Genomic DNA, 25,770 nt, shown 5'->3' on the forward strand with positions numbered 1-25,770 from the left:
GAATACTGGCCAGGTACTCTGTACACAAGTGAGGGTAGTGGGGAGCGAAGTCCTGATCAGATGCACATCTGAAGCTCCTGGTGGGCTGGCAGCAGAACGTTGGACTCTGACTCCATAGTCTTTTAGTCCAGTTCTTATAGGAATTTCTTCCTATGCCAGTCTATGGGAATTGCTGCATCACGTTCAGGGTGGCTGTCAGGTGCTCATCAGTGATCTCATAGGGTGGGCCTCCAGTACTTGGTTTTCTCCACTTGACACCTTTTGGTTGCCCTGGCACCTGACGCCTTCTTCAGTCCTTTGTTGCTGCATTCTCAGGCTGGCACCTCTCAAAACCATTCATTCATCGTCCAAGCACTCTCTCTCTTACATACATTCCCTAATTAATGTTTCCCATACAGTATTTTGTATAATAATAACTTTACATATACAAGAGTTGTAGTTACAAAAAGTCACAGGTTTCTGGGTGGCATTTCTTAAAACATTCTCTCTCTGAGTGCTGAGTTAGTTACTGTTATAGTTACAATGTTTCACTTTGCGATTAGGGTTAATTGCTTCACAATGCTTTGAAGAGAATGGGCGTCAATTGTCTAACAATAAGTTTGACCGTGCCCTGGGACACAGAGAGAAGAGCTGTTTCTGGCTACATGGTATTATATTTTTAACAGTTTTAAGTTACATGACCTAATATTACATTCCTAACAAATTATATTCTAGAGGGGCAATAATTATAAATCTAAACATTTAACAATCTTAACAAATAATAATAATAATAATAAATCTAAACACTTTGGCTACGTCTACACTGGCCCCTTTTCCGGAAGGGGCATGTAAATTTCACCAGTCGTCGTAGGGAAATCCGCGGGGGATTTAAATATCCCCCGCGGCATTTAAATAAAAATGTCCGCCGCTTTTTTCCGGCTTTTAAAAAAGCCGGAAAAGAGCGTCTACACTGGCCCCGACTTTGAAGTAGGAATAAGACCCTCCGGAAAAGGGCACTTTTTCCGGAGGATCGGGGCCAGTGTAGACGCTCTTTTCCGGCTTTTTTAAAAGCCGGAAAAAAGCGGCGGACATTTTTATTTAAATGCCGCGGGGGATATTTAAATCCCCCGCGGATTTCCCTACGACGACTGGTGAAATTTACATACCCCTTCCGGAAAAGGGGCCAGTGTAGACGTAGCCTTTAAGTTGTGGGGAACAAATTATGGGGAGTCACTTCCACTTGGGGGAATCATTTTTAACACATTTATATGTTATCCCTACACAGGTACTTCACATGCAGACGGACCCCTTGAGTGAAACCTGAGCTAGATCCATCCATGTCACAGCAAAAGGAAGAAAGTTGGGTTCTTCTCATGTGTCTTCTTTGTTCCAGAGTCTCTATGGGTGCGGTCGGGGCAGGTCCACAAAAAAAAAAAACCCACTTGAATGAACCTCGGTCTACAAACACACAGAAACACCCCTGAGGGTTTCCTTGCCTCTACTTAAATGTTGACAAAAAATTTGTTGCTAACTCCTTGGCCAACTCTGATTGCTGTGGGGTTAAGAAATCTTCTCTTGTTAATTCTGTGCCCTCAGGAAGGGAGCAAATTGAAGAAGGCCAGGCCCTCTCCTTGGGGCTGTAACCCAAACCCTAGGACCAAGGGATTTATAAGCCAGCTGATTAATGTTTGTTGTACTTTTCCCTCCCCACATCTGGGCCAAACCGCAAAGGCCACTCTACAGCCCCAGCGGCTGGGGGAGAGGAGCATGTTAGAGCCTCTGCCCACTGAGCTGTAGCTTTCTGTGCCTAGGGAGCCAGACACCCCCAGGGCTGGAGGGAAATGGGGATTGGCTGCACTTTGGCAGTCAAAGATGTTGTCTGGGACCATGGAATAGAACAGTTTCACCAGACTTCCTGAGGAGGGCACCATGGCTCAGTTGGCTAAAGCACCTGTCTAGTAAACAGGAGATCCTGGGTTCAACTCCCAGTGGTGCCTTTTGACACCCTTTAATCACATTTTCCTATGTGTTTCTGGGACACAGAAGAGGCCTTCCCTGGCCACCCATGGAACTGCTGGTTCAGAAAAAGGCTGATTGGAGAGGAGTTTTAGAAAGAAGGAAACCACAAGTGAGAAGCACCTGCTGCCCACAGACCCTCACTCTCCATGGCCGCAGGAGCTGCAGAGGTTGCACCCTCAGGCTCTCTAGGTGCTGACCCCCCTCAGGGAATCACAAGGGCATGTGGTGCTGGCTCTCCTGTCCCAGCAATTGCAGTCAGAGCCCTGCCTTGTCAGTGCCAGTCACAACAGCCTCTGCACCCACTCCAGGCTTGTGGTTTCCTTCTTCCCAATGTTCCTCCCCAATCAGCCTTTTCCTGAACCAGCAGCTCCATGGGTGGCCAGGGAAGGCCTCTTCTGTGTCCCAGGAGGACCTAGGAAAATGTGAGCTGTCACCTGGGATACGTTCCTGGCTTTAGGCAACGTGTCCTGTCTAGAGCTTCATCAGCCCAGGAGCAAAGGGCAGGCAGCATCCCCCATGATGCAGAGGGGCAGGTCCACATCTCCGGCCCTGAGGGTGCAGCCAGGGGAGAAGTGCTGGGGAGCATCTATGCTGGCATCACGCGCCTTCTCCGAGAACGGACCCACGTCCTGAAAGGGAGAGAAAGCGACCTGGGATGACTAGTATAGATGAGCCAACACTGCAGGTTTGTGTCTGTCGAGTGGCTAGGATTGAGCACTTCCACTGCTGTGGCCGGGGTTGGGCTCCCAGTCAGGGGAAATAGCCTCCTCTATATTCAGGAATTCTGCCAAGTCTTTGCTCTTTCAGCATGGGAAGGGAGGGGCTGGGGTGCCAGAGGCAGGCTCTGGCTGAGAGACTCACCTGGCTGAGCCCTGGCCAACACCCCAGCACATTTCCCAGGTAGCTCCTTTCCTGCACAGGCTGCAGATGTCAGATGCCTGGGGAAATAAGAGCCTGAGTGGAGGAGGGGGGAGGGCTTCATGCAGGCAGCTGCCATTGTCATTGGAAACAGTCCAGAAAAGCATGACAAAAATGATGAAAGTTTGAATCAGCTGCCATAGTTAGTATAAACAATTAGTAACACACATACTAAATGAAAGCGAATATGCTACAACAAGTCACAGCTGGAGACATCTCTGAAAACATCCACTCCATGTGCAGCCACAAATGTGATGTTAGAAATTATTTTAAAAGGCCTTGACAAGAAGACAGTGACTATCATATTACATCTCTATAAATCCACGTGGTGCCCACAACTTGAGCACTGACTGGAAATATGGTTGCCTTATCCTCTGCCCCCCAAAAAACTATACCTTGGCATTGGAAACGCACAGAAAAGCACAAGAAAAATGATGAAAGGTTTGGATCAGCTGCCACATAAGAAGAGATTGGGACTTTTCACCTTAGAAAAGTGGAGACAAAGTGGAGATAAGATAGAGGTCTATACATCATGGCTGTTGTTGAGACTGTAAATAAGGAAAGGTATTTTTCTTGTTCCCATAATAGAAGAACTAAGGGTGCGTCATATTAGCAGGTTGAAAACAAACAAAAGGAAGAATTTCTTCACACAACACACAGTCAACCTGTGGAACTCCTTGCCAGCGGATGTTGTGAAGACCAGGACTATAAGGGCATGTGTATACTTGGAAACTATTTTGAAATTGCTTAAATCAACTTAATAACTTACAGTCTAAGAAAACAGAAATAGTGTGTCCTCTGTATGGGGAAGCCTCAGAATTAGTCCTAGGCAGGCTCTGTTACTGTTCCTTTCTGGGGGCATGGAATTAAAAACAGAGTTGCAAGGCTGGGAGCAGCTGAAGCCAAGAGCTCTGTTCTCCTGTGTCAACAACCTCTGAGGTGTCATGAAATCCCCTTTCTAGTTTCTATCCCTGAAATATGATCATCTTTATGATGTAATTCCTGCCTCTTGGTTCAGCTTTGAACTCTGACTGCAGATGTTTGCTTACCAGAGATGGAGAGATGCCAAAACAGACTATGCCATATTGGCAAAGGTTTCTGCCAAAGCCCAGGATTGAACCAGGGACCTTTAGATCTTCAGTCTAATGCTCTCCCAACTGAGCTACTTTGGCAACTGCCTCAAAGGATCTGAGCAAATATCCAAAATAGCAGCAAAACTGGTTGAGGAAAAAAAAAAACAGCTGGGTCACCTTATTCCCCCCCCCTGAAATTTCTTCATGCCCACTCCGGGGGGCATCTCCCTCCTCCCCCCCTCCCCCGTTTGGGAACCCAGGCCTTGCAGTGAACACTGGGGGAGCTGGGATTCCACCCCAGAGGATGGGATAAGTGAAAATTCCCACTGCACATATTATGGCCTCATCAGAGTGAATGCTGGGTGGCCAGGGTCTTGTTGCACATCTTCCCCACCCCTGTCAGGAGCTGCAGCCCCTTTCAGCCACTGGGTCAGCCCAGGAAAAGAAGTGGGAAATGGGATAAAGTAGCTTGTCTCTGTTCATGAGCTTCTCCAATGGCTGAAGGCAAGAGGAGAAAATGAGCAACAAAGACCCTCCACTGAACTGGAATCCCAGCTCCCCAGCGTTCACTAGAAGGGACCAGAGCAGCAGGGAGTAGAAACCATCACTCCAGGGGAGGTTTGAACTCACAACCTCAGCACTTCTCCCATAAGTACTGCCTGATAAGTACTGTGCCCAGGCCTTTTGCACCACTGGAGCAGCTACTATAGCTGTAGGAGCTTTGCACTTACAGGATCTCTGGGTGCTGACCCCCCCACCCACAGGAGGGAATCACAAGGGCAGGCGCTGCTGGCTTTTCTGTCCCAGCAATTGCAGCAAGAGCCCTGCCTTGCCAGTACCAGTCACAGTAGCCTCTGTACCCACTCCAGGCTTGGGGTTTCCTTCTTCCCAATGTTCCTCCCCAATCAGCCTTTTCCTGAACCAGCAGTTCTATGGGTGGCCAGGGGAGGCCTCTCCTCTGTCCCAGGAAGACATAAGAAAATGTGAGCAAAGGCTACAGCAAGGTACCACTGGGAGTTGAACCAAAGATCTCCTGTTTACTAAACAAGCACTTTAGCCAGCTTAGCCATGGTGCCTTCCTCAGGAAGTCTGGTGAAACCGTTCTACTCTATGGTCCCAGACAACACCTTTGACTCCCAAAGTGCAGCCATTCCCCATTTCCCTCCAGCCCTTGCAGTGTCTGGCTCCCTGGGCACAGAAAGCTACAGCTCAGTGGGCAGAGGCTCTAACATGCACATCTCCCCCAGCCGCTGGGACTGTAGAGTTGGCCTTGAGATTTAGTGTTGCTGGGGGGAGGGAAAAGTGAAGCAAACATTGATCCTCTCGATTATAAACCCCTGGGTCTCAGGGTTTGGGTTGAAGTCTCCGGGACTGAAAACCACCCCTGAGATCTTATCTGCCCTGAGCAAGGGCAGCAACTGTGAGTGGGGTATGGAGGAAGTTTGGGCACGTGAGCGGGACACTTACATGGCTGGACTAACATTGCTGGCAAAGGACACTGCTCAATCCTCTTGAGCAGGGACTTACTTGTGGGTTGGTTCTGAAACCTGCTTGTGCCTAAGCCTAACATAACCTGCCCCACAGAATTCACACAGCAAACGGGGCTCTCAGAGCACAGGGGAAGTTAGGGGGCTTCTTGCCAGGCCATGGGGTGAAGCATCAAACCAGACCCCCTCCTCTGGGGCCTGTGAGTGTTGCAGAATCTGGGCCTCCTGCACCTGGACAAGAGCAAACAAAATGTCTCAGGGCCCCACAGAGACCCACCTGGACCTGGGTCATGAAACAGGAAGTGGCTGAGGCTGCGGCCAGCCAGGGAGCTCCCTGGCCCCTGCGATTGCAGGCATTAGGGTTGCCAGATGATTCAACAGAAATACTGGACTTACTTGACAATACCTCACAATCGACATTCCAGCTTATTTAGAAAATACCCGACATTTCTATTTCCTCATTTACACTTTCTCAGTTTGTTTCCCGAACAGAAAGCTCAAATACTGGACAGCTCGGTTCAGAACTGGACACCTGGCAACCCTAGCCAGCATGGAAGCAAAGCGTAAGGCTGTGAGAGGAGGCCTCCTGTTGCCTCCCCCGGCCTGAGGCAACAGGGCTTCTTCCTCCTGTCTGAGGAGGGAGCAACAGAGACCGGGCTGAAGGTTTTCTGCTGGGGCTGGAGGCTTAAGCCCCAGCTCTCGGCCTCAGTGGGACTTGATGCTTCTCCCTACTCCTGCCTTGCTGCCTCCTTTGGCCAGCAGCGCTCAGGGGGCAGCCGGGAGAGCCGGCTGCCATGGGCCGAGGAGGCCAAGGCACAAGCCCCTCAGAGGCAACAGGCCTGGGGTCTCTAGCTTTCCCAGGCTTACGCCAAGGGGTTTTATGTGGTGCTGGGAGGAGAGGGATGCTAGGCCCAGGCCAGTGTGAGAAGGGGCAGTGCCTGCCAGGGCAGAAAGGCTTGCTGCAGAACGTGAGAGATGGCGTTTCTGCCTGGTTTCACTCAGGGGACCTTCCCTTGCTGCTACGGACTCTTCTCCTGTTACTTGAGAGACTGAAATGGGGCCATTCTTGTGGTAAAAGAGGCCAGTGTGCCTAGGCCTCCCCACACAGATCAGAGCGCCCCACTGGGGACAGGACAGAGCCTTGAATCAAGCATTTGAGAACACGCTGATCCTCTATCCTGTGACAGGGTAGTGCGGGAGGGACACTGCACACAGAGTGGCTAGCTCAGTCGGTAGAGTATGTGACTCAATTTCAGAATCATAGGTTCAAGCCCCATGCTAGACAATGCCCTCCCTTCAATTACGTGCTCTGCAACCAAGGCAATTCAGTCTTCACTTTCTCCAGCTCTCAGATAGGAAAAATCTCTGGGGTTCTAACTGACACTTCCAGCCTCAGAGGAGAGCAGAAGCAAATTCTCCCAACCAAGAAAGAAGGGAGAAAAACCCCTCAGTATCTGATTGCTCCCCTTCAGCACTCTGTAGCTTCCTGTCCTTCAGCATCAGCTCTGTAATGGGACAATAAGAGCATGTCTACACTGGAGTGTTATTTGGAAATAAAGTGCCTGTCTACACAGCAAGCTGCTATTTCCAATTAAGTACAAGTTGGCAGACTTCTTACTCTGACTCCAGTAACCTCCATTTCATGAAGAGTAAGGGAAGTCAAACGGAGTGTTCTCTTCCTTCCACTACCTGCTGTCCATAGCACCAAAAGCCAAGTTAAGCTATTTTGACTTCAGCTACACAAACAAGTAGTTGAAGTTGTGTATCTTAGTTTGACTTTTGCCCTGCTGTGTAAACATGCCCTAAATGAGCTACTAGTTAAGAAGCTGGCAAAGGATCCCTTCCCATGGTATTACAGTGCCAGGGAAGGGTACACACCAGGGCAGAAGGCAAAGCAGCTGGAGCTGAGAGAGACCAGAGCAGGCAGAGAAGGAATTGAATGGAGAAAGAGGGGGGCTCTTTCCGCCTGGGTTTGACACAGACCTTTTGCATGCCAGACAAATGGGATAACACCACAGAGCAGAAACAACAGGACAGAGGAAATTTTTAAACGAAAGCTTCAACCCCCCCACTTGCAGGAACAGTTTACATCCATCGACATTTACAAAATGCTTCCCCACAAACATCTCTCCAGACTGTAGGTGTGTCTAGACTACCTAGTTTTGTCGACAAAAGTGGACTTTTGTCGACAAAACTATACCAGCGTCTACACTACCGCTGAGTTCTGTCGACATAACGTCGACAGAACTCAGCAGTTTTGTCGACGCTGGTATACCTCATTTTACGAGGCATAATACCTTATACAGGTGTTATTGCCTGTAACATTGCATCCAGACTACGGAGTTCTGTCGACAAAGCAGCTTGCTTTGTCGACAGAACTCAATGTGTCTGGACGCTCTTTGTCGACGGAAGTTTTGTCAACAGTATCTGTCGACAAAACTTCCGTTGACAAAACGCGGTAGTCTAGACGTACCCTGTGTGTCTCTGGGAAAGATTTCTGCCAAGCCCAGTCCCAGCCCACTGGTCAGAGCCCCCTCAGAAACAGGACACCCTCACTCCCAGCCGTGTCCCCACCCAGGTGAGGAAGAGGAAATGAGCCACAGGCTCAACAGATAAGTGGGTTGACTGTTCTCAGGGACACCACAGCAGCATCCCTGCTTCCCCTTGGAGGGGGTTTCCTCAGGCCAGACCAAGCCATTCCGGCGCCCTGGGCTGGGGAAGGGCACATGCGTGGCCCAGCCCCTGCCCAGAATGTGGGGGAGGGCGCAAGGAGCTGGCAGAGGCAGGAGGCATGTGCCTTGCCTGGCCACCGCCGCTGGTGCTCAGCCTGGTGCCGCTGGGAGCAGGCTGAGGCTGGCCATGCAGGGCCCGGCAGCCGCGGGGGGAAGGTGCTGCTGGCCAGCGCTGCAGGGGTTAACACAGCCCCTGCCTCGGGCAACCACTGCAGGGTGGCTGGTGGGAGCTGCTGCAGCTCGCGATACGGGCACGTGGTGCCTGATGGCAGTTATCAGCTGTAAGGGGGCACAGCACCCCTTATATCAGGCGCCCCAGGCAGCTGCCTGGCTAGCCCATGCCTGATTGAAGTGCTCCAACAATTCGGGATGCCGCATCAGGTACCCCCATAGGTTGCCACCCTGGGGCAGAGATGTGCATGCAGCACGCGCCTGCTACCCAGGGTGCAAGAATGGCTTGGGCCGGCCCTGCAACCAGCCCAACTCTCCCAGGCACCCCCAGAGAGCAGCAATCACATATGGGGGGCAGGAAAGTGGAGACTCCCTGAGACACCAACTCAAAAGGAATCGTTCTGGGTATGTCTGCACTGAGATAGCAGCCTGGTGGCCAGGCTGTAGCTGGCCCAGCTCAGCTGCACCTGGCCTGGAGGGCTTTGGTTGGGAGATTAGAAACCTACAGACAGGGGCATCTCTGGGAGGTGGGGGGATGTCACCATGTCAGGGCAACTGTCATGCCCCCCCATCTTCCTTTGCTCCAGCCCCACCGCTGAGAGATACTGACCACTGTCATTGCTTAAACTGTACACAGAGCTTGTGGCAAAGGCTAGCATATGGTTAAAATACAATGAACATTCTGGTAAGTTATCAGAGGGGTAGCCGTGTTAGTCTGAATCTGCAAAAGCGGCGAGGAGTCCTGTGGCACCTTATAGACTAACTGAATGGTTGGAGCATAAGCTTTCATGGGCAAAGACCCACTTGGTTAGATGCATCTGACGAAGTGGGTCTTTGCCCACGAAAGCTTATGCTCCAACACTTCAGTTAGTTTATAAGGTGCCACAGGACTCCTCGCCGCTTTTATTCTGGTAAGTTCTCACTTGTGTTGTGTCGTCTGCACATCTAACTAACCAGAGATCAAAGTGCATGACCCAATGGCCTTCACAGAGAGAGAAAACCCACAACACAGGGTAGGTTATTCAACACGTTCACATTTATAAGAGTGAAACATAAGGAAATCTTTTAAGCCTCAGAATCTAGGAAATAAATAAACTTACTCATTTTCTTCAGCAGTGGCTAAACCTGCTTTATTTCATGCCTCATTACATGTCTGTGTTAGTTAAAAAGTTCTATATGTCATTGTACTAAAACAAAAACACAAGTTCACCTGAACAAATGATCTGGAGTAGTCCAGAAAAGCCCAGCAGGAACTATACCCAGAGACAGAACCAGGGCTCTGAGATGGGACCAGTCACACTCTGCTGGGAGGTTCATTGGGATTTCCCTGTCCACACCAGGTCTTTCTCCTGCAGCCCTCAGAAGCCGGACTTAGGACCACAGAAACCACACTTGGATTCCTGAGTATGGGGAGCCCAGGCCACTGGTCAGTGACCCTTGGGGTGCATCTACACAGCAGCCTTATTTCGGAATTACAGTGCATGTCTACACCGCAAGCCGTTATTTGGAAATAACATCCACCTGGAGAACTTGGTCTTTTGGCTGGGCTGCATCTGAAGGAAGAAGCCAAAGACCCCAGGGTGGGGGAGAGCCCTGGTTTGGAGGGGCAGCTGGGAAAGAGGTTTTAGGAGGAGTTTGTAAAAGTTTGTACTGAAGTTTCAGTGGAGCACTAACAAAACATTTTTTGTTACCTTTGAGTTTGTAATCTGCTTTGCTCTGCCTGTTCTCACTTATTATCACTTAAATCCTACACCTTGTACTTAATAAAACCACTTTTACTTACTATCAAGCCCAGTGTAAACAATTACTACCTATGGGAGCAGTGTGCACATTCCGCTTTCATTGCTAAATGGGGCTTACCCCATTCTTTGGGGTTTGATCCCATTTGGGGAGTGCTATCCCAGGAAGCTGGGCCCTAAACTGCTCTCTCCTCAGACCTGAAGAGGTTCAGCATCTGTACCAATGCTCAGAGGCGGGGGTGGGTGTGGGGACAGGAATCTCAGCTCAGCGCCTTGGTCAGGGGAGACTAAGGAGCTGCCCCAGCAGGACCGGGTGGTGAGAAGCCCCAGAGAGTAGAAAGGTGAGTGGCAGTGTCCAGGTCAGTACCCCAGGAGGCCCTCCCCAAGAGGTCTTCTGGGACCACAGCCACTTGGCCAGGCAGCTTAAAGGGAACTCAGGGTATATATTTCTCCCCTCTGTGGTTCCTCCAAAGGCTAAGAAGATTTGAGCTCCGACTGAAGCTTTCCCCACAGTCAGAATAACTGAATAGTTTTCTCCCCTCTGTGGACTGTCTAATGTTTAACAAAGTCTGACCTGTGTTTGAAGCCTTTTCTGCAATCAGAGCTTTTATAAGGCGATTCTCTTATATGTATTCTGATGGCTAGTAACGCAGGAGCACTGACTGAAGCTTTTCCCGCAGTCAGAGCAATTGAAAAGTTTCTTTCCTGTGTGGGTTCTCTTATGGTATAAAAGGCTTGAGCTGTGACTGAAGCTTTTCCCGCAGTCAGAGCAATTGTAAGGTTTCTCTCCTGTGTGGATCCTGCTATGGATAACAAGGTCTGAGTTTCTTTTGAAGCTTTTCCCGCAGTCAGAGCAATTGAAAGGTTTCTCTCCTGTGTGGGTCCTCCTATGGTCAAAAAGGTGTGAGCTTCTACTGAAGCTTTTCCCACAGTCAGAGCAGCAGAAGGGTTTCTCTCCTGTGTGGGTCATCCTATGACTAACAAGGTTAGTGCTGATACTGAAGCTTTGTCCACAGTCAGAGCAATGGAAAGGTTTCTCTCCTGTGTGGCTCTTCCTATGAGTAACAAGGTTTGACTTCTGACTGAAGCTTTTCCCGCAGTCAGAGCAATTGAAAGGTTTCTCTCCTGTGTGGATCCTCCAATGGGCAATAAGTTCTCCGTTACTACCGAAGCTTTTTCCGCAGTCAGAGCAGTAGAAGGGTTTTTCCCCTGTGTGGGTCCTCCTATGTCTAACAAGGTGTGAAATCTGACTGAAGCTTTTCTCGCAGTCAGAGCAATTGAAAGGTTTCTCCCCTGTGTGGCTCCTCCTATGGGTAACAAGCTCTGAGCTACTACTGAAGTTTTTCCCACAGTCAGAGCAATTGAAAGGTTTCTCTCCTGTGTGTGTCCTCCGATGGGCAACAAGGTTTGACTTCTGACTGAAGCTTTTCCCACACACAGAGCAATTGAAAGGCTTCTCTCCTGTGTGAGTCATCCTATGCATAACCAAGTGTGAGTTTTTACTGAAGTTTTTCCCACAGTCAGAGCAGTTATGGGGTGCGTCTCTTGTATGTATTTTCTGATGGTTTGTAAAGTGTGAGTGCTCACTGAAGCTTTTCCCAGAGTCAGAGCACTTGAAGGGCTTCTCTCCCGTATGGACCCTTTGATGTTCAAGAAGAGTTTCACAATCACTACACGTGCAGGGTGACTGTTGATGGGGGATTTCCTGTTGGACGGTTTCTGTGTTTCTTTTCTCCCCTGTGCTTCTGCTACTGGAGTTACCCTGTCCCTCTCCTAGATGGTTTTCCTGTTGCTTTTTTGGGCTATACTGACTCTCACAGCTCTCTCCTTGCTCACGTATCTGGAAAACATGTCCTTCAGATCGTCTCAGTAATAGTCCACATGGAGACACTTGCTCTAGTCCTTCCTGCTGAAGACTCTTCTCATGGTTCTCGGTCAGTGTCCTGTCACCTGTTGGAACAGAGGAATGATCCAGACAGGAGTTATTCTCCACGATGAACTGCAAGGAAACTCTAAAAGCGGAATAGAAAAGGGGACACACGCTCAAATAATGGTCAAATTATCATGAGTTGAGTTCGTTGTCCTCCTTTACAACCCTTCCACAGAGAAGAGAACCCAGCCTTTCCTCGCCGACCACACTCTGACTGGAGTTGACGACAAGCTGAACAATCAGTCAGAGTTCATGAAAACACACAAGTTACATCAGTTAAACTGACTCAGAAACCAATTTCTGTCTCCTTATAATTGATTGCTCACCTGTCTGGGTATTGCTGATGATCTCCCCTTCCTCACAGCTCAGAGGATCTGGGACCTGCAGCTCCTCCTCTCGCTCCATCCAGGAGAGCACATCAGTTTCGGAGACTGGAAATCCTGTTTGGAGAGCAATGAACCAAGTGCTGATCTTGTTCATTAAGGTCTTTGCCATTACTGCTTCCAGAGCCAGGATCCGAGTCCCCCACCCAGAGAGGCTCTTTTCCCCACCTTGCAGAGACTGGGCTCTGGCTGGTAAAAGATCCCAGGACACACTCACCTGCAGTAAAGATGCATCACTCCCCCACCTTGGGAATGGCTCAGCTCATTCCCCAGGGCAGCTAAGTGCTCTGCTTCACTCTCTAGTGTACAACTCAGCCCCCCTCACAGCCCGGTCCATCCGCCCGGAATCCCACAGCTGGACAGGAACACACTGCTCAGAAGGGGAGCTCTAGTGAGGGCATGAAGGTGTGACACCAAGGTCCCCGGGCAGGTCTCAGACAGCATCTGCCACATGGCAGGTCACTAGGGTTTGGAGATGAAGGACCCAGCAGATCTCTAGCTCCCCAAGTCTCTGTCCACAAAACCCCTGGCTGGTGGGCTGGGCTTGCCCTGATCTTTGGCTCAGATGTTCCACTTGGGCCAGGAGGAGGCAGAGGAAGTTGCCTGAGCATCTAAGTGAATCCTTGGCTGCTTGCTTCATGTCCTACCTATGTGCCACACTCCTGATCCCAACTGCCTGTGTCTGGGTGGGCCCTGCCAGCTGCTCACAACAGTTGCCCCAACAGAAGCCCAGCGCCACCCTGGGCAGCCATGCGAATGGCAAGCCAGGGCGGAGCTGGGCCGTGCTGCTTCTCCAGTGCTTGTGGCAGTTGCTCAGCTCCCCCTCTGCAGCCTCCGTTCTACTCTGTCAGAAGCAGCCTTTGTGTGGTTTCCCAGTCTGGCTCTTGTGGCCAGCCTGGCCTTTGATTTGGTGCCCCTCCAGGGCTGCACAGAATCTATCACCTTTACACCTTGTGAGTGTGTTTCCCTCAGCTTTGGCCCCACCCCTTCTTGGAACTTCATTTTCTGTTCATACGATCCACCTGTGACATGACCATGGAGATCACTGTGCTACTGCTGTTAAATAAAATAATCATAGTCATCACATCAGAACATTCCCATTGACATGGCACCCAGCACACTTCGCAAAAGGTTTATTGCAGCTGTATATGTCCATTCTTTTTGAACCAGAACAGGCTGGGCTTTGGCAGAATGATGCAGCACTGGTACCAACTAACCAGAAAAGCACATTCCTGAGCAGGAAGAGGCTAATCAATACACATCTCCACAGCAGCTGCAAACACGGGTCTAAGAGATGGCTCAGAAAGACACCAACCCTTGTGCACAAGAGCGGGATGAGAGGATAATGGATACGGATGTTTTGTTCAACAAAAAAGTCAGGAGGCTAAGGGGGTAGAACACATGGAACATGCATCTTGTTTGTGTCAATGTATGAGAAGTCACAGGAGGGGCATGTTGATGGTGGCTGAGGGGCAGCATTCTCACTGCTGACTGACTGGTACCGTTATTGGGTTGGCACAAGTCTCACTATACCTATGCCTAAGGAGCTGGGATACTAGCATCCTGCTCCTTTTCACAATAAACTTGGCCGAGTGCCTTAGCCTCCAAATGGAGCCCGGATCTTTCTTAGCGGCAACCCTGAGCTGTGCTGCATGGATAAGCTCCAGGCTCTGCCAGTGCTGCTGGCATCAGAGCTCCAGAAAGAGCCACCCTGAACAGCCATAACAACTCTGTGGCGCTAGCAGCAATTCTAATGGCACTGCAGTCACTGTGGGAAGCAAAATTATCAATCACAGCAGCATCTGGGAACTCTGGTATAAATCAGGACCCCACTGTGCTATTGGGGTGCACATATGGAGCTAAGCATTATCCCTCTTTAATGTAGGTATCTTTCCCAGCCCTGAGAAACAGGGACACTCTATAATAGCTATTGAAGAGAGAGAGGTGACTGCACACAGAGGCTGCGTCTAGACTGGCATGATTTTCTACAAATGCTTTTAACGGAAAAGTTTTTCCGTTAAAAGCATTTGCGGAAAAGAGCATCTAGAGTGGCACGGATGCTTTTGTGCAAAAGCATCAGTGCCAACCTAGACGCGGTTTGGCGCAAGAAAGCTCCGGTGGCCATTTTCACCATTGGGGCTTTTTGCGCAAAACAGTTTTTACCTATCTACACTGGCCCTCTTGCGCAACAGCATTTCTAAAAGAGGGCTTTTTCCCGAGCGGCAGTGTCAGTGTATTTGCGCAAGAAAGCTGACAATCATACATTAGATCGTCAGTGTTCTTGGGCAAATTCAAGGAGTCAGTGTAGACAGCTGGCAAGTTTTTGCGCAAAAGCAGCCACTTTTGTGCAAAATTTTGCCAGTCTAGACACAGCCAGAGAGTCTAAGGGATTTGATCAAGGTCACACAGGAAGACTGTGACGGGCAGAGAAGTGAACACAGGTCTCCTGAGCATGAAGCCAGACATTCACACAGGAAGAAAAAGTCCCTACCCAAAGATATTTCACTCTAAAAAGACAACACAGATGATGTGATTTAGCTCCACTGCACACAGAGGCAAGTGAGCCCCAGAGAGAGTGAAGCTGAACTTTTGAAAGGAAACCCAGCCTGTGCCTGAAATGCAAGGAGAGCTCTGCTCATGTTTCTCTACTACAGAGCTACCTCGGACAAAATACTCACAGAACGTGAACTGCCTCACCCACCCTCCCTCAGCCCCAGCATCCAGCCCTTCGCATTGGCAAGAACAGCATGTCATAGAGATTAGCTACAGGAAGAAAGGACTTTGGGAACTGCACCCACCTTCCACTGGCTCAGCCCACTGCCACAAGGGGAACCTGCAGCCACTAACAGCAGCCAGATCCAAAGCCAGACCTCTGGTACCTGCTGTTCCTGCCTGAGCCCATCTACTCACACCTACAGTCAAGGCACAAGACAGGCAAGATAAGGAGGAAGCGCAGCGAGACTTTAGCTGTGGGAAGAGCAGCTCCACTGTTAAGTCCCTGAACCTGTTTTCCCTGGGAGGGGCCACGGAGGGGACAGTCTTTCACAGAAGAGCCAGGATTATTGGGGCAGATACTCATGACATTGAGGGCAAAGACAATGAATGACCCTGAACCAAACCCAACCCAGGTGCTCCAGAGCCCACCCAGTTTGTGTTACCCAAGGGGACAAGAATCCTTACTCAGCCAGTTCACAGCCTCATAATTCTCCTGCATCACTTCCCTGTAAAGGGCTCTCTGGCCCGGGTCCAGCAAAGCCCATTCCTCCTCAGAGAAATACACAGACACCTCCTGGACGCTAACCGGCTCCGCCATGGCCATCTCCTGTCCCTGGCTCTGAAGGCTGGGGGCTGAGCTAGAGACAAACATGGGTGTTCTGCAGCCTGGCAGGGGGAGAAGGCGAATTAGAGACATTTCAGAAGGGGCTTTAATCTTTTGCACACCCCCATTCTACCCACACTCTGTCTCTAGTGACGTGACACACGTTAGACTCTGCCACTGTGGAGAAAAGTTTTAGTCTACATATTCCATTAACAGCACACGGGACTTAGATCCCAAATCCATATTCATTTCTCTCTGCACCTGGCTTGAGTTACAAGATTACTGCATCTGCAACCATGGGATTTAGTTCTCAGCATCCAGTGTTTCTGATAAGGCACATATTCACCTGCCTGAACATGGGCATACGTTAAATGCAGGCTGTTGTATTTAAAACCCTTAGTCTTCATTCACGGATTTGCAGCACAAACTTTGCTCTAATCTCACAGAGATGTTATAAACCCTTTCCACAACAGAGAATCAGTGAAGTTAAGCATCTGAATGGTGGTGTTATTATTAAATATGTGTGCTTATTATTAAACACTAGTGCTGAGTGTTTGCAGGATGAGATCTTCTGATCCCATGAATCTTAAGATATCATCAGTCATCCAGTCTGACCCCCTCAGTGGCAGAAGCCATTACACTTAGTCCAGTTACCCAGGCACAAAGCTGTTTCCCAACAGTGTATTTTCTACAAAGTCCCCCAGTGATTTGAAGACATCAAGAGATGGGAGAATCCATCAGATCTTTGTTCATTTGTTTCAGCAGCTAATCCGCTTCCCTATCAAACATTTGTGCCTCTTTCTTGTCTGAAATAGTCTGGCTTCAGCTTTCAATTATTGGCTCTCACTGAGCCGTATCCACTCGACAGGGCAGGTAATTCATTTTCATGGGGGGAGGGGCAAATGGAAAGTGGCTGAGAGCTACACTTTTTGACGACACAAATGCAGGAAATGGAGGATCCAGGATGGGCATTGGGAGGAGGAGGATGCTTGGGGTAACGGTTTGGGATGCAGGACAGATAGAAGGGACTAGGAGGGAGGTTGGGTGAGGGAGTCTTTCAGCCTATTTATTGTTTGAAACCATCCCCATATTGAAACTGACTGAGCAGTGAAATCTGAGCCTGAAGGTGCCGTCCGTTTTGTGCTTTAACTTCACCCCTTTAGCATCACAAACCTATAGACCAGTGTTTCTCCAAATGTCCACAGATCCCCAAGTAGCACCCCTGGGGCTCCTCACTGATCACTGGGTGATTTAGGGCTGTGTGCACCATGGTCGCTGGGTTTGGTGGTTAACTCCAATGACAATCCCATGAAGATGTTTTCACAGGAATTCTCACATCACTTAAAGAATTTCCACCAGCAAACTCACCTTGTCTGAAAGCTCCAAGGGATTTTCCTCTTGCTCTCTCCAATGCAGAGGGCAGAGCGTCTAGTGGGGGAAGGGATAAGCGAGGTGAGATTCCAGGTTCTCCTATTTATAACAATGTCCCACTCTGAACTCTGCGTTTCAATTCTATCAGAGACTCACTCAGGTATTTAGTATGAAAGTCTGAAACTTTCATTTCCTCTCTCACTCGGGCACCTCCCAGCAATGGAGCCAATATCCCTGCAGCCTCACACCTGTCCCAGGAGAGACAAGCTGTAAATGAGATTTACTCTTCCCTCCTCATTCATTTGGTTTCCCATTCACTTAACTGCCTCTTGTCATAAACTGGAGCTGTGGTGGCGGAACACGTGGCCATCACAGTAACTTTAGCCATTTTGATCTCTGAATGGGAGGTTCAGTGTTTGCAAACCCCTGGTTCTATCTGCAAGCAGTTGGGTCTGTTTGCTCAGTGTCTCTAAGGAGAGCAGACTGACGGGGCCATCATTCTCCACGTGGGAATTGAGGCAGGGGAAGTTTGGCTTCAGAGGCCAGATTCAATAGTCTCAGATAATTGAACTGCTTTTCCCTCATCCATCCCTTCCAGGTACCTTTGAACTCCCTCAGAGTCTCCGATAGAGCAATCGTTTTCTGGGAGAAACCTCTGATTTGTTCTTCCAGTTCAGGGGAAATCTCTTCCGGAAACTGGAATTGCCCCATCTCACACCTGGACAGAAACAATTCAATGTGATTGTATGTCGTTTACTGCTGATAAGTTAGTAAGTCTCAGCTCTAAACAGGCCTGGAGTTGGAATTCCTCCAATTCTCCCAGCCTGAGAGCAGGGACAACACATCCCATGGCCATGCAACCTTCCCCTCAAAGATCCCATTTCTGTTCTTCTGGCCTGGGGAGACTGGCTGGGGAAGTAGAGGGGAATAGAGTCTCCATGGCCAACTCACTCCTTGGCCTCTAGATGCTGAGGGACAGGAGGTTCCCATGTGAAGGGCTGAAGGAATCTGTCCACTAGGAACCAGACTGAGACACCAGCTCCCCTCTCCCCAGCTCCTTCCGCACAGGTCTCCAAACAGCCCTTGAGTGGGACAGACTCTTGATCCCTGCTGTCCTGGGCTGAATGTGCTCAGTGCCCAGCAGTGACAGGCCCATGTTCCACCCCACAGTCCTGCGGCAACCAATCCCCAGGGAGGTGACAGCTCTAAGAAACACTTGGTCAGACTGTACCCTGAATGGGGAATTCCAGAGTCTAAAGTGCAAGGATGAGACCCTCAGAATTAAATGCATCAGAGATATTCATGTCTAACATCTGGCTGTAGAGCTCTAGGGAGATGTGGTGCTAACATCTGCTCCAAGCCTTTTCCCTGCTCTGTACAGTGTGAGAGGAGTGAGAGCCACGTACCTACTCAGGGTGCTTCTGACGTCCTAGAAAAAAAGACACAGAAAAGAATCTCAGCCCCATTGGACACACACAGGGGACCTCTGAGAAGGAATTTTGCAAACCTAGGAAGAGAGGCCCTGCCCTGGTCCCAGGAACATGGATCCCCTGAGTGAATGGGGCTTTGCCATCCCTGAGGGTACGTCTACACTAAAACGTTAATTCGAACTAACTTAGTTCGAATTAGTTAATTCGAACTAAGCTAATTCGAACTAACGCATCTAGAACTAAAAACTAGTTCGAATTAGCGTTTTGCTAATTCGAACTAGCGCGTCCACATTAAGTGGACCCTGAACCAGGCTTAAGGATGGCCGGAAGCAGTGCCGGCAGGGCATCAGAGGAGGACTTAGAGCGTGGAGATGCTATCTTAGGCTAGCCGAGGGCTGTGCTTAAAGGGTCCCGACCCCCACCCCAGACAGACAGTTCTCAGGGTGCCCCGCTTGCAAAGCAGTCCTGGCTTGGAGTGCTCGGAGTACCCACACTGGGCACATCACACCACTCGGCCATCAGACTGGCTGCACTTGCCACAGGCTGCCATCTGGGGAGAGGGGGCAATTGGGGGGCTGCAGGAGAGCTTCCACCCCAAAAGCCCGCAGAGCCAGCCCAGTCCTCCCCTTCGGGGGCGCGTACCCCATTCGTCCCTCACCTCCTTCCACTTACCCCTCCCTAGCCCCTCTTCTTGATGTACAAAATAAAGGACAATTGTGTTCAAAAATGGAATCTGTCTTTATTGAACAAAACTGGAGGAGACTGGGAAAAGGAGGTGGGAGAGGGGAAGAGAGAGGGTGGGAGAGGGGAGGGCAACTAAAATGATCAGGGGTTGGGAACAGGTCCCATATGAAGAGAGGCTAAAGAGACTGGGACTTTTCAGCTTAGAAGAGAGGAGACGGAGGGGGGACAGGATAGAGGTCTCTAAAAGCAGGAGTGGGGTGGAGAGGACGCATACAGAAAAGTTCTTCATTAGTTCCCATAAAGAAGGACTAGAGGACACCAAAGGAAAGGAATGGGTAGCAGGCTTCAAACTAGTAACAGAAAGTTGTTCTTCACAAAGCAAAGAGTCAACCTGTGGAACTCCTTGCTGCAGGAGGCTGTGAAGGCTACAACTAGAACAGAGTTTAAAGGGAAGTGAGATCAAGTCATGGAGGTTGGGTCCATGGAGTGGTATTAGCCAGGGGATAGGAGTGGTGTCCCTGCCCAAGGTTTGTGGAAGGCTGGAGAGGGATGGCACGAGACAAATGGCTTGGTCACTGTCTTCGGTCCATCCCCTCCAGAGTCCCTAGGGTTGGCCGCTGTCGGCAAACAGGCTACTGGGCTAGATGGACCTTTGGTCTGACCCAGGACGGCTATTGTAAGCTCAGGGTCGGGTGGTCTCAGTGGACCCCCTTGATTTTCATGCACACCTGCTCCTGGTTGGCCAGGCTGGCAGCTCTCCTGCCCTAGATGGCCACTTTCCTGTGCCTAGTGCGGAGATCGTGGACGAGGTCCACGATGTCCGCACTAGCCCAGGAAAGTGCCCGCCTCTTGCGGTCTCGGGCAAGCTGCCGGGAGCCGCCAGCCTGGTCCTGGGAAGAGGGGGAGGGCTGGGGGGGCATCAGGTGGGTGGCTCAATCCGTGCCAGGTGCAAGGTCTGCTGGCTGGGTGCTGGCAGGCTTGCACCTGGCACGGGCACCGTAGCCAGCCCGTGCCCCTTTAAGAGGTCCGGGGCCGGGAGGGGGGCAGAAGAGTTTCCCTGATGTTGGCCAGAGTGGCCGCCAGGGAAACCTAGGGAGGGCTAACCTCCCACTAGTTCGAATTAAGGGTCTACACAGCCCTTAATTCAAACTAGTAAATTCGAACTAGGCTTAATCCTCGTGGAATGAGGATTACCTAGTTCGAACTAACCGCTCCGTTAGTTCGAATTAAATTCGAACTAACGGAGCGCTAGTGTAGCACCTATGAAAGTTAGTTCGAACTAACGTCCATTAGTTTGAACTAACTTTGTAGTGTAGACATACCCTAATAGATCTGTGCCTGTACCTCTACAAAGCACAAGAGTCATTCACATGGCAGCAATGAACAAAGTGTTACACTGAGATCTGACAACTGGGACCGAGCACTTGTGATTCAGGAGCCTCTCTTCGCTGTGTGAGGAGCTGGGATGTTTGTACCTCAGTCTCACCTGCAGGAATTCACTTGCTGGCTTCTGACATGTCCCCTCCAGTTCCCCAATCCTCTCGCTGATACGGGAAATCTGCAGAGAGAGGTTCCTGACAGTGTCAATCTGGAACCTCCCAATCTCCTCATCTAATTTCTCCAGCTGGGCTAGGAGTCGCTGCGTTTGTTCCTCCAGAAACTGCTGCAGCTGCTGAAACTCAGCCACAATCATCTGCCTCTTGGCTTGGGTCCATTTCTGTTTGAAAACAGGGAAAGGGCTGGTCAGGGGCATGGATGGAGCCCACGGCCCTTTCACAGGGAGCTGAGTGCGCAGTAGGGAGAATTTCTTGGAAAACTCTAAAGTTTGCCTCTGTGATTGCTAGGCAGATGCGTCTCTCACAGCATCTCCTTTGCCCCGTGTTCCTCTGAAAGGGAAGTTCCCATGTCTGTCATGGGCAGCATCTTTTGTTATTCATGGGCTCTGGGAATTCATATCCAGAGCACCAGGAGGCAGGACTCAGCACCAGCCTGACAGAGATACCCAGGGAGGGAAAAGAAGCAAACATATAAATGCACCAAGTGAGCAGACAGTCCTACAGGGGCACATTCAGCTCACCTGGGGAGGATGTCTGGGAAAGCCACAAAGGATGGACATTAACTCATGCACTGACACGAATGCTCAAGGCCTTTTTACACATGGATCTCAGCCAGCAATTCACGATCCAGGAGAAACGCAAACAAGCCGAACCTCACCAAGGCCACACAGGAGTCTGCCTCCTAACACAGCCCTCCCACTGCCAGTCCCTGCTAGTCCATAGCCACAAGCACTTACCAGATACTCCTGGCTTTTCCCTTCAGCTGTTGTTTTCCTTCTCAGCAGCTTTTCTCTCTCCTCCCTCAGAGTCCTCAAATGAGTCTCCAATTTTTCCTGAAGAAACAGATATAAGCACGAGGGCAAACCACATTAGATGTTGGGAGCCCATTTATCTGCCTTTAAGAGAGTCCCAGTTTTGAGGAACTCTGCCCTTGTCCAGCAGGGACTCAGCCCTGGACATGGCTTTGTCCATAGAAAAATACACAGGAAGAGACTGCGGATGCAGCAGGACACCTACGAGCCTAGGGACAGATCGGTGGTGGCACCTTCATAAAGAATGATGCAGGTGGTTAATAATACTAATCACGTAACCAATTACAATTTTATCAGTGACAGTATTTTTTAACCTGCTGACAGGCAGGGCTGGTAGCGGAAATGGGCTCTCTTGGAGATAGGGATCTCTCGCGAGGTCTGCCAGGGTGGCCACAACAACTGCTGGCCAATGGGAATGCCCAGCAGCTGCAGACTGACGTTAGCTGCCAGAGGCAAGTGGGCACGTCAGGGGCAGTGGGGAGTTTAAGTGGTAATTGGCACTGATAAACATTAGCTCATCAGTTAACCAGTTTGAACTCTTGCTACAAACCAGTTGAATCCCAGTTCTGCCTGGCATAGACCTGTGCTTCCTGAAACCCTGCTATGGGTGGAGTGAAGGCGCTCGGGGCCCCACACAGCATCCAGCCCAGCAACCTCATCTAGTGCCAGCTGCTGCATCAGAGTTTAACCCCTCACGGAGCAGCCCTGAAGTTCAGCATCCCAGTGGGAAACCTCTTCTCCCTGCTGAGCCTAGGACTTTATCAAGGCATCTTTCTCTCCTAACAGCCACACTTCAGCACTGTTCAGTGATGCTGAGGGACAGGGAGCAGCGTAGTCTAACCATTGGACCAGGGTTCAGGACCGAATTCTATCCCAGATGTGTTTGGAGACTATGAGCAACTTGCTCCCCCACCTTCCCTTCCCACAGTTTGTCTAACTGGACTGTGACCTGCTCAGAGCAGGGACGTTCCCGTGCTGGGTATTGTGCAGGGTCACTGTGCACATAAGGCAAATGACAGCTTATTATTCCTGTTCATTCTATCAGTAACAGCTTGTAACCTCCACTTCTCCAGTCCCAAGACAGCTCACTGACAGAGTGGCTTGTAGCTCCTGTAATCTAAATCTCTCTGATTATTAACACCTTCCCTTGTGCAAACACCCCTCTCGCCACCAGTGAGGGCTGGGTTTAAGGATTTAGAGCCTCAGAGAAACATTTCCCACATCAGGTATCTGTAAAGACTTGACATAAGTTGCCACGAAGCCAGAACATTTACTTTTTACTGCATCTCTTTAATCATGAAGGCTTTACAGAAGTGGTCACCAACCAGTAGACCGGGATCTACAGGTAGATCTTGGAGCCTCTGACAGGTGATCTTGACTGGTTTGACTAAGAGGCTATCAAGTGCAGCACTTCAGTTGCCCCCTCTCCCTGCTGCTGCACATCTCCTGCCCTTTGCCTTGGAGCTGTTTCCTTCTCCCACCCTGCATTCTATCTCCACAAACAGAGGGAGTCTGTAGGCTGCTTTTGAGAGTGGTGCAGGGGTGAGCCTTCCTCTGCCCCACTGCACCACCAAGAGGAGCCACCTGTAGCAAGCAGTGTGCAGCTGGAGCCTGTATCCTGAATCCCTGTTCTAGTCATGTACCTCTCCTGCACCCCAAGCCCCTTCTCTAACCCTGAGCCCAAACTCCCTTACAGAGTGTGAACCCCCTCCTGCAGTCCAACCCTCTGCCCCCTGCTTGATGAAAGGGAGAAAGGATGGGGAAGGGAGAAGGGATGCAGTGAGCAGAGATGGGGCCCCAGAAAAGGGTCACAAAGGAGGTGGGGCAAGGGTATTTGGGTTTGAGGTAGATCCTGGATTGCACTTAAATTCAAAAAGTGCTACTTTCAAAGGCTGGAGACCACTGCTTTACACTGGTTGGTTCACATCTGTGGCCGGTAACAGTCAGTGAAATTAGCCTGTAATTAAAACCCAATGTTATTTCCCATCACACTGGACAGCCACTCTGTACCTTGTACTCCTGGGCAGCTTCCTGTTTGGGCACCACCATGTGAGCCTGGGATCTGTCACACACCACACAGATGGGAGTTTGATCCTCTTCACAGAACAGCTTCAGAGCCTCCTGGTGCTCCCCGCACACCCCGTCCCATCTTGCTCTCTCTGCTGCCTGGAAACTCAGCGGCTTGGCTAGTTCCACCACGTTTGCCAGCTGCCGGTTGGGCCGGAGGGGTCCCTGCTGCTCAGTGTCTCTGCCCTGAGGGCTGAGGGGGGCCTGGCAGGAATTGTGCCCACACTCCAGAGCGACAGGGGCTGTGAAATCCTCCAGGCAGACGGGACGCGGCGCTTCCTCCCGGACACTTTCCACGGGGCTCTCTGCAGCCATGGCTGCCGCTGGGCTGGGACCGGGGCCGGGTCACTGTCCTGAGCTCAGCAGTGGGGGGGCAGGTCTGGGGGGGGGGGCAGGTCCGGGGGCGGGTGCGAGAGGCGCCAGCACTGAGGACAAAAAAACCCATCACATTTAAAAATCAAAAGAGCCTCAAAAGCTTCGCTCCCCCCCCAGCAGGGTCCATTGGGCCTCCCCCGCCCCCCCCATCGCTGCGCCCCTCATGGCAGGGCCCTTCCCCAGCCTGTGTTCAAACCCCCCCCTCCCCGCACACTCTGCAGCCCCCTCACAGCAACAGGAAGCGCCAGCAGCCCGAGGGGGAGGCCACCCCCACCGATACCCACCAGCAGCGCAGGACGGCTCCTCCCCGCAGCGAGTAACGGCCCCTCACAACGGCTCCCGGCTCAGGGAGCGCGGCGCATGCGCAGTAACCGCGGCGCAGTCTGGTCCCTTTCCCTGCCCGCGCGCGGAGCGATGGGCGGGACCCGCCGAAAACCCGACCGCGGCGGAGTAGAACGGGGCGGCCCGTCAGACCGCGCATGCGCAGCAGCTCCGTGACTCCCAGCAGACTCCAGCGCCAGGGCTTAGCTCAGACCGGGCGCTGCTTGGCCCCGCCCCCCCGGCCAGAGGCTACTTCCGCTTCTCGGAGCCCGGGCCGGCTCGCAGGTGGGGCGGGGCTTTTGCAGCGCGTGGAGCGACCCGGGGGATTCCCTCCTCGCCGGGCTGGGAGCGGGGGCGTGTCCCGAGGTGGGCGGGGCCGGCGCGCGCTGCTGGGGTTGCAGGGTTCGCTCTGGGCCCCACGGGCGGGGGGGGGGAGGCTGCAGCGGGTGCGCGCGCGGGGCGCTGGGACCGGCCCTTTGTTGCGGGGGCGGGGCCGAGAGATGCCCACGTGGGCCAGTCCCGGCTTCTGCCCGGCGCGTCTGGTGGGTCCCGGGGCGGCGCGCGGAGGGGGGCGGGGGATGCTCACCTGAGAGGCGGTGCCACTGCGGGCTCCTTCCCGGGCACTGCGCATGCGCAGCGGTTCTGGCGCCGCCCTGGCCCGTCTCTGCCCGCGCGCTGTGAGTATCCCAAGGGGGACGCAGCTTCACGTGGATTCAGGTCTGGTGGGGGGAGGGGCGCCAGGTAAACTCTGCAACACTTTTGCACCGCTCGGTTCCTCACGTGGTCTGGAAAAAAACCTGCTTCTTGCATGCTAATGTGGAGACCTGGGAACCCATTTCTCACGGATCTTTCTTGTTCATTCCGAATGCACCGAATTCTCTCCACAGCCATGAACACAGAGTTCCATCCTTTCTGGCATGGCCGAATGAACTGTGGCTTGCGTTCTGCTTCCACCAGTTGTGCTCCAATTGCTGAGTGTTCAATTTTAACGTATAGTGCTTAGCATCTGGCAAAAGTGGGCCTGGCCATCTTTTTTTTAGAGGTCATTTGATTCTTCTTGTACCACATCTATAAATGAAACTAGATTCTGCAAGTGGCAGGCTCAATGTTGGTGTTTTGGTACCATTTATTCACGGTTGTTATCGCTGTCAGGGACGTCTTCAGTTTTCTGAAATTCAGCTTATCAACATGAAACCCTGTTGTTGAAAACATAGTTGAAAGACATCTCCTCCCCCCCCCTCAAAAAAAACCCCCAAGCCACATTAATATGTCCCCCAATTGATATGCCATGCTGGGAACAATACATTGAGGGGATCCTGGGGAAAGCTGTGACTCAACCCCCCAGCCAGACATCCTCTGGTCCATCCCTCTCTCCTGCCCCTGCACTCCAGGCCCCCAGCTGCT

The 25,770-nt window shown here is 51.3% G+C and overlaps 2 protein-coding genes and 2 non-coding genes across 12 annotated transcripts in view; 2 read left to right on the forward strand and 2 right to left on the reverse strand.

Moving 5' to 3' along the window:
• Positions 1 to 25,770, forward strand: part of LOC102461677 (uncharacterized) — a 185,343-nt gene that overhangs the window by 93,093 nt on the left and 66,480 nt on the right. The gene's annotated exons all lie outside the window — the stretch shown is intronic.
• Positions 1,170 to 24,205, reverse strand: LOC142824460 (uncharacterized). 6 transcript variants are annotated; one of them, XR_012899334.1, is made up of 11 exons: positions 23,614 to 24,205; positions 21,529 to 21,624; positions 20,722 to 20,952; positions 18,528 to 18,550; positions 17,724 to 17,839; positions 17,119 to 17,178; positions 15,612 to 15,812; positions 12,375 to 12,488; positions 10,693 to 12,068; positions 2,860 to 2,936; positions 1,170 to 2,627 (listed from the first exon to the last, which is right to left on the reverse strand). XR_012899334.1 is itself a non-coding variant. In XM_075916453.1 (10 exons), the coding sequence occupies exons 1-9, from the start codon at positions 23,983 to 23,985 to the stop codon at positions 10,726 to 10,728; spliced, it is 2,556 nt and encodes an 851-aa protein (XP_075772568.1). In that variant the 5' UTR covers positions 23,986 to 24,205; the 3' UTR covers positions 2,711 to 2,936; positions 10,693 to 10,725. The 6 variants fall into 6 exon arrangements, 5 of the variants coding, with proteins under 5 accessions (XP_075772568.1, XP_075772569.1, XP_075772567.1 ...); XM_075916453.1 differs by lacking the exon at positions 1,170 to 2,627 and having other exon boundaries at positions 2,711 to 2,936; XM_075916454.1 differs by lacking the exons at positions 1,170 to 2,627; positions 2,860 to 2,936 and having other exon boundaries at positions 9,303 to 12,068; positions 20,722 to 20,793; positions 23,614 to 24,204.
• TRNAT-AGU (transfer RNA threonine (anticodon AGU)) lies at positions 1,903 to 1,976 on the forward strand. The gene has a single exon. It is a non-coding gene; the product is annotated as a tRNA-Thr (tRNA).
• On the reverse strand, positions 4,016 to 4,088 carry TRNAF-GAA (transfer RNA phenylalanine (anticodon GAA)). The gene has a single exon. It is a non-coding gene; the product is annotated as a tRNA-Phe (tRNA).

Source organism: Pelodiscus sinensis, unplaced genomic scaffold (assembly GCF_049634645.1).
Source record: "Pelodiscus sinensis isolate JC-2024 unplaced genomic scaffold, ASM4963464v1 ctg35, whole genome shotgun sequence".
In the NCBI taxonomy this organism is placed as follows: Eukaryota; Metazoa; Chordata; order Testudines; family Trionychidae; genus Pelodiscus; species Pelodiscus sinensis.

Bases quoted from the DNA above. Each gene is read 5' to 3' on its own strand.
- LOC142824460 (XM_075916453.1), bottom strand. From the start codon at position 23,985: ATGGCTGCAGAGAGCCCCGTGGAAAGTGTCCGGGAGGAAGCGCCGCGT. The intron at 20,953-21,528 runs GTAAGTGCTTGT...GTTTTCAAACAG, and splicing joins GGAAAAGCCAGGAGTATCTG to AAATGGACCCAAGCCAAGAG. The intron at 17,179-17,723 runs GTACCTGGAAGG...TTCCCCCACTAG, and splicing joins GACTCTGAGGGAGTTCAAAG to ACGCTCTGCCCTCTGCATTG.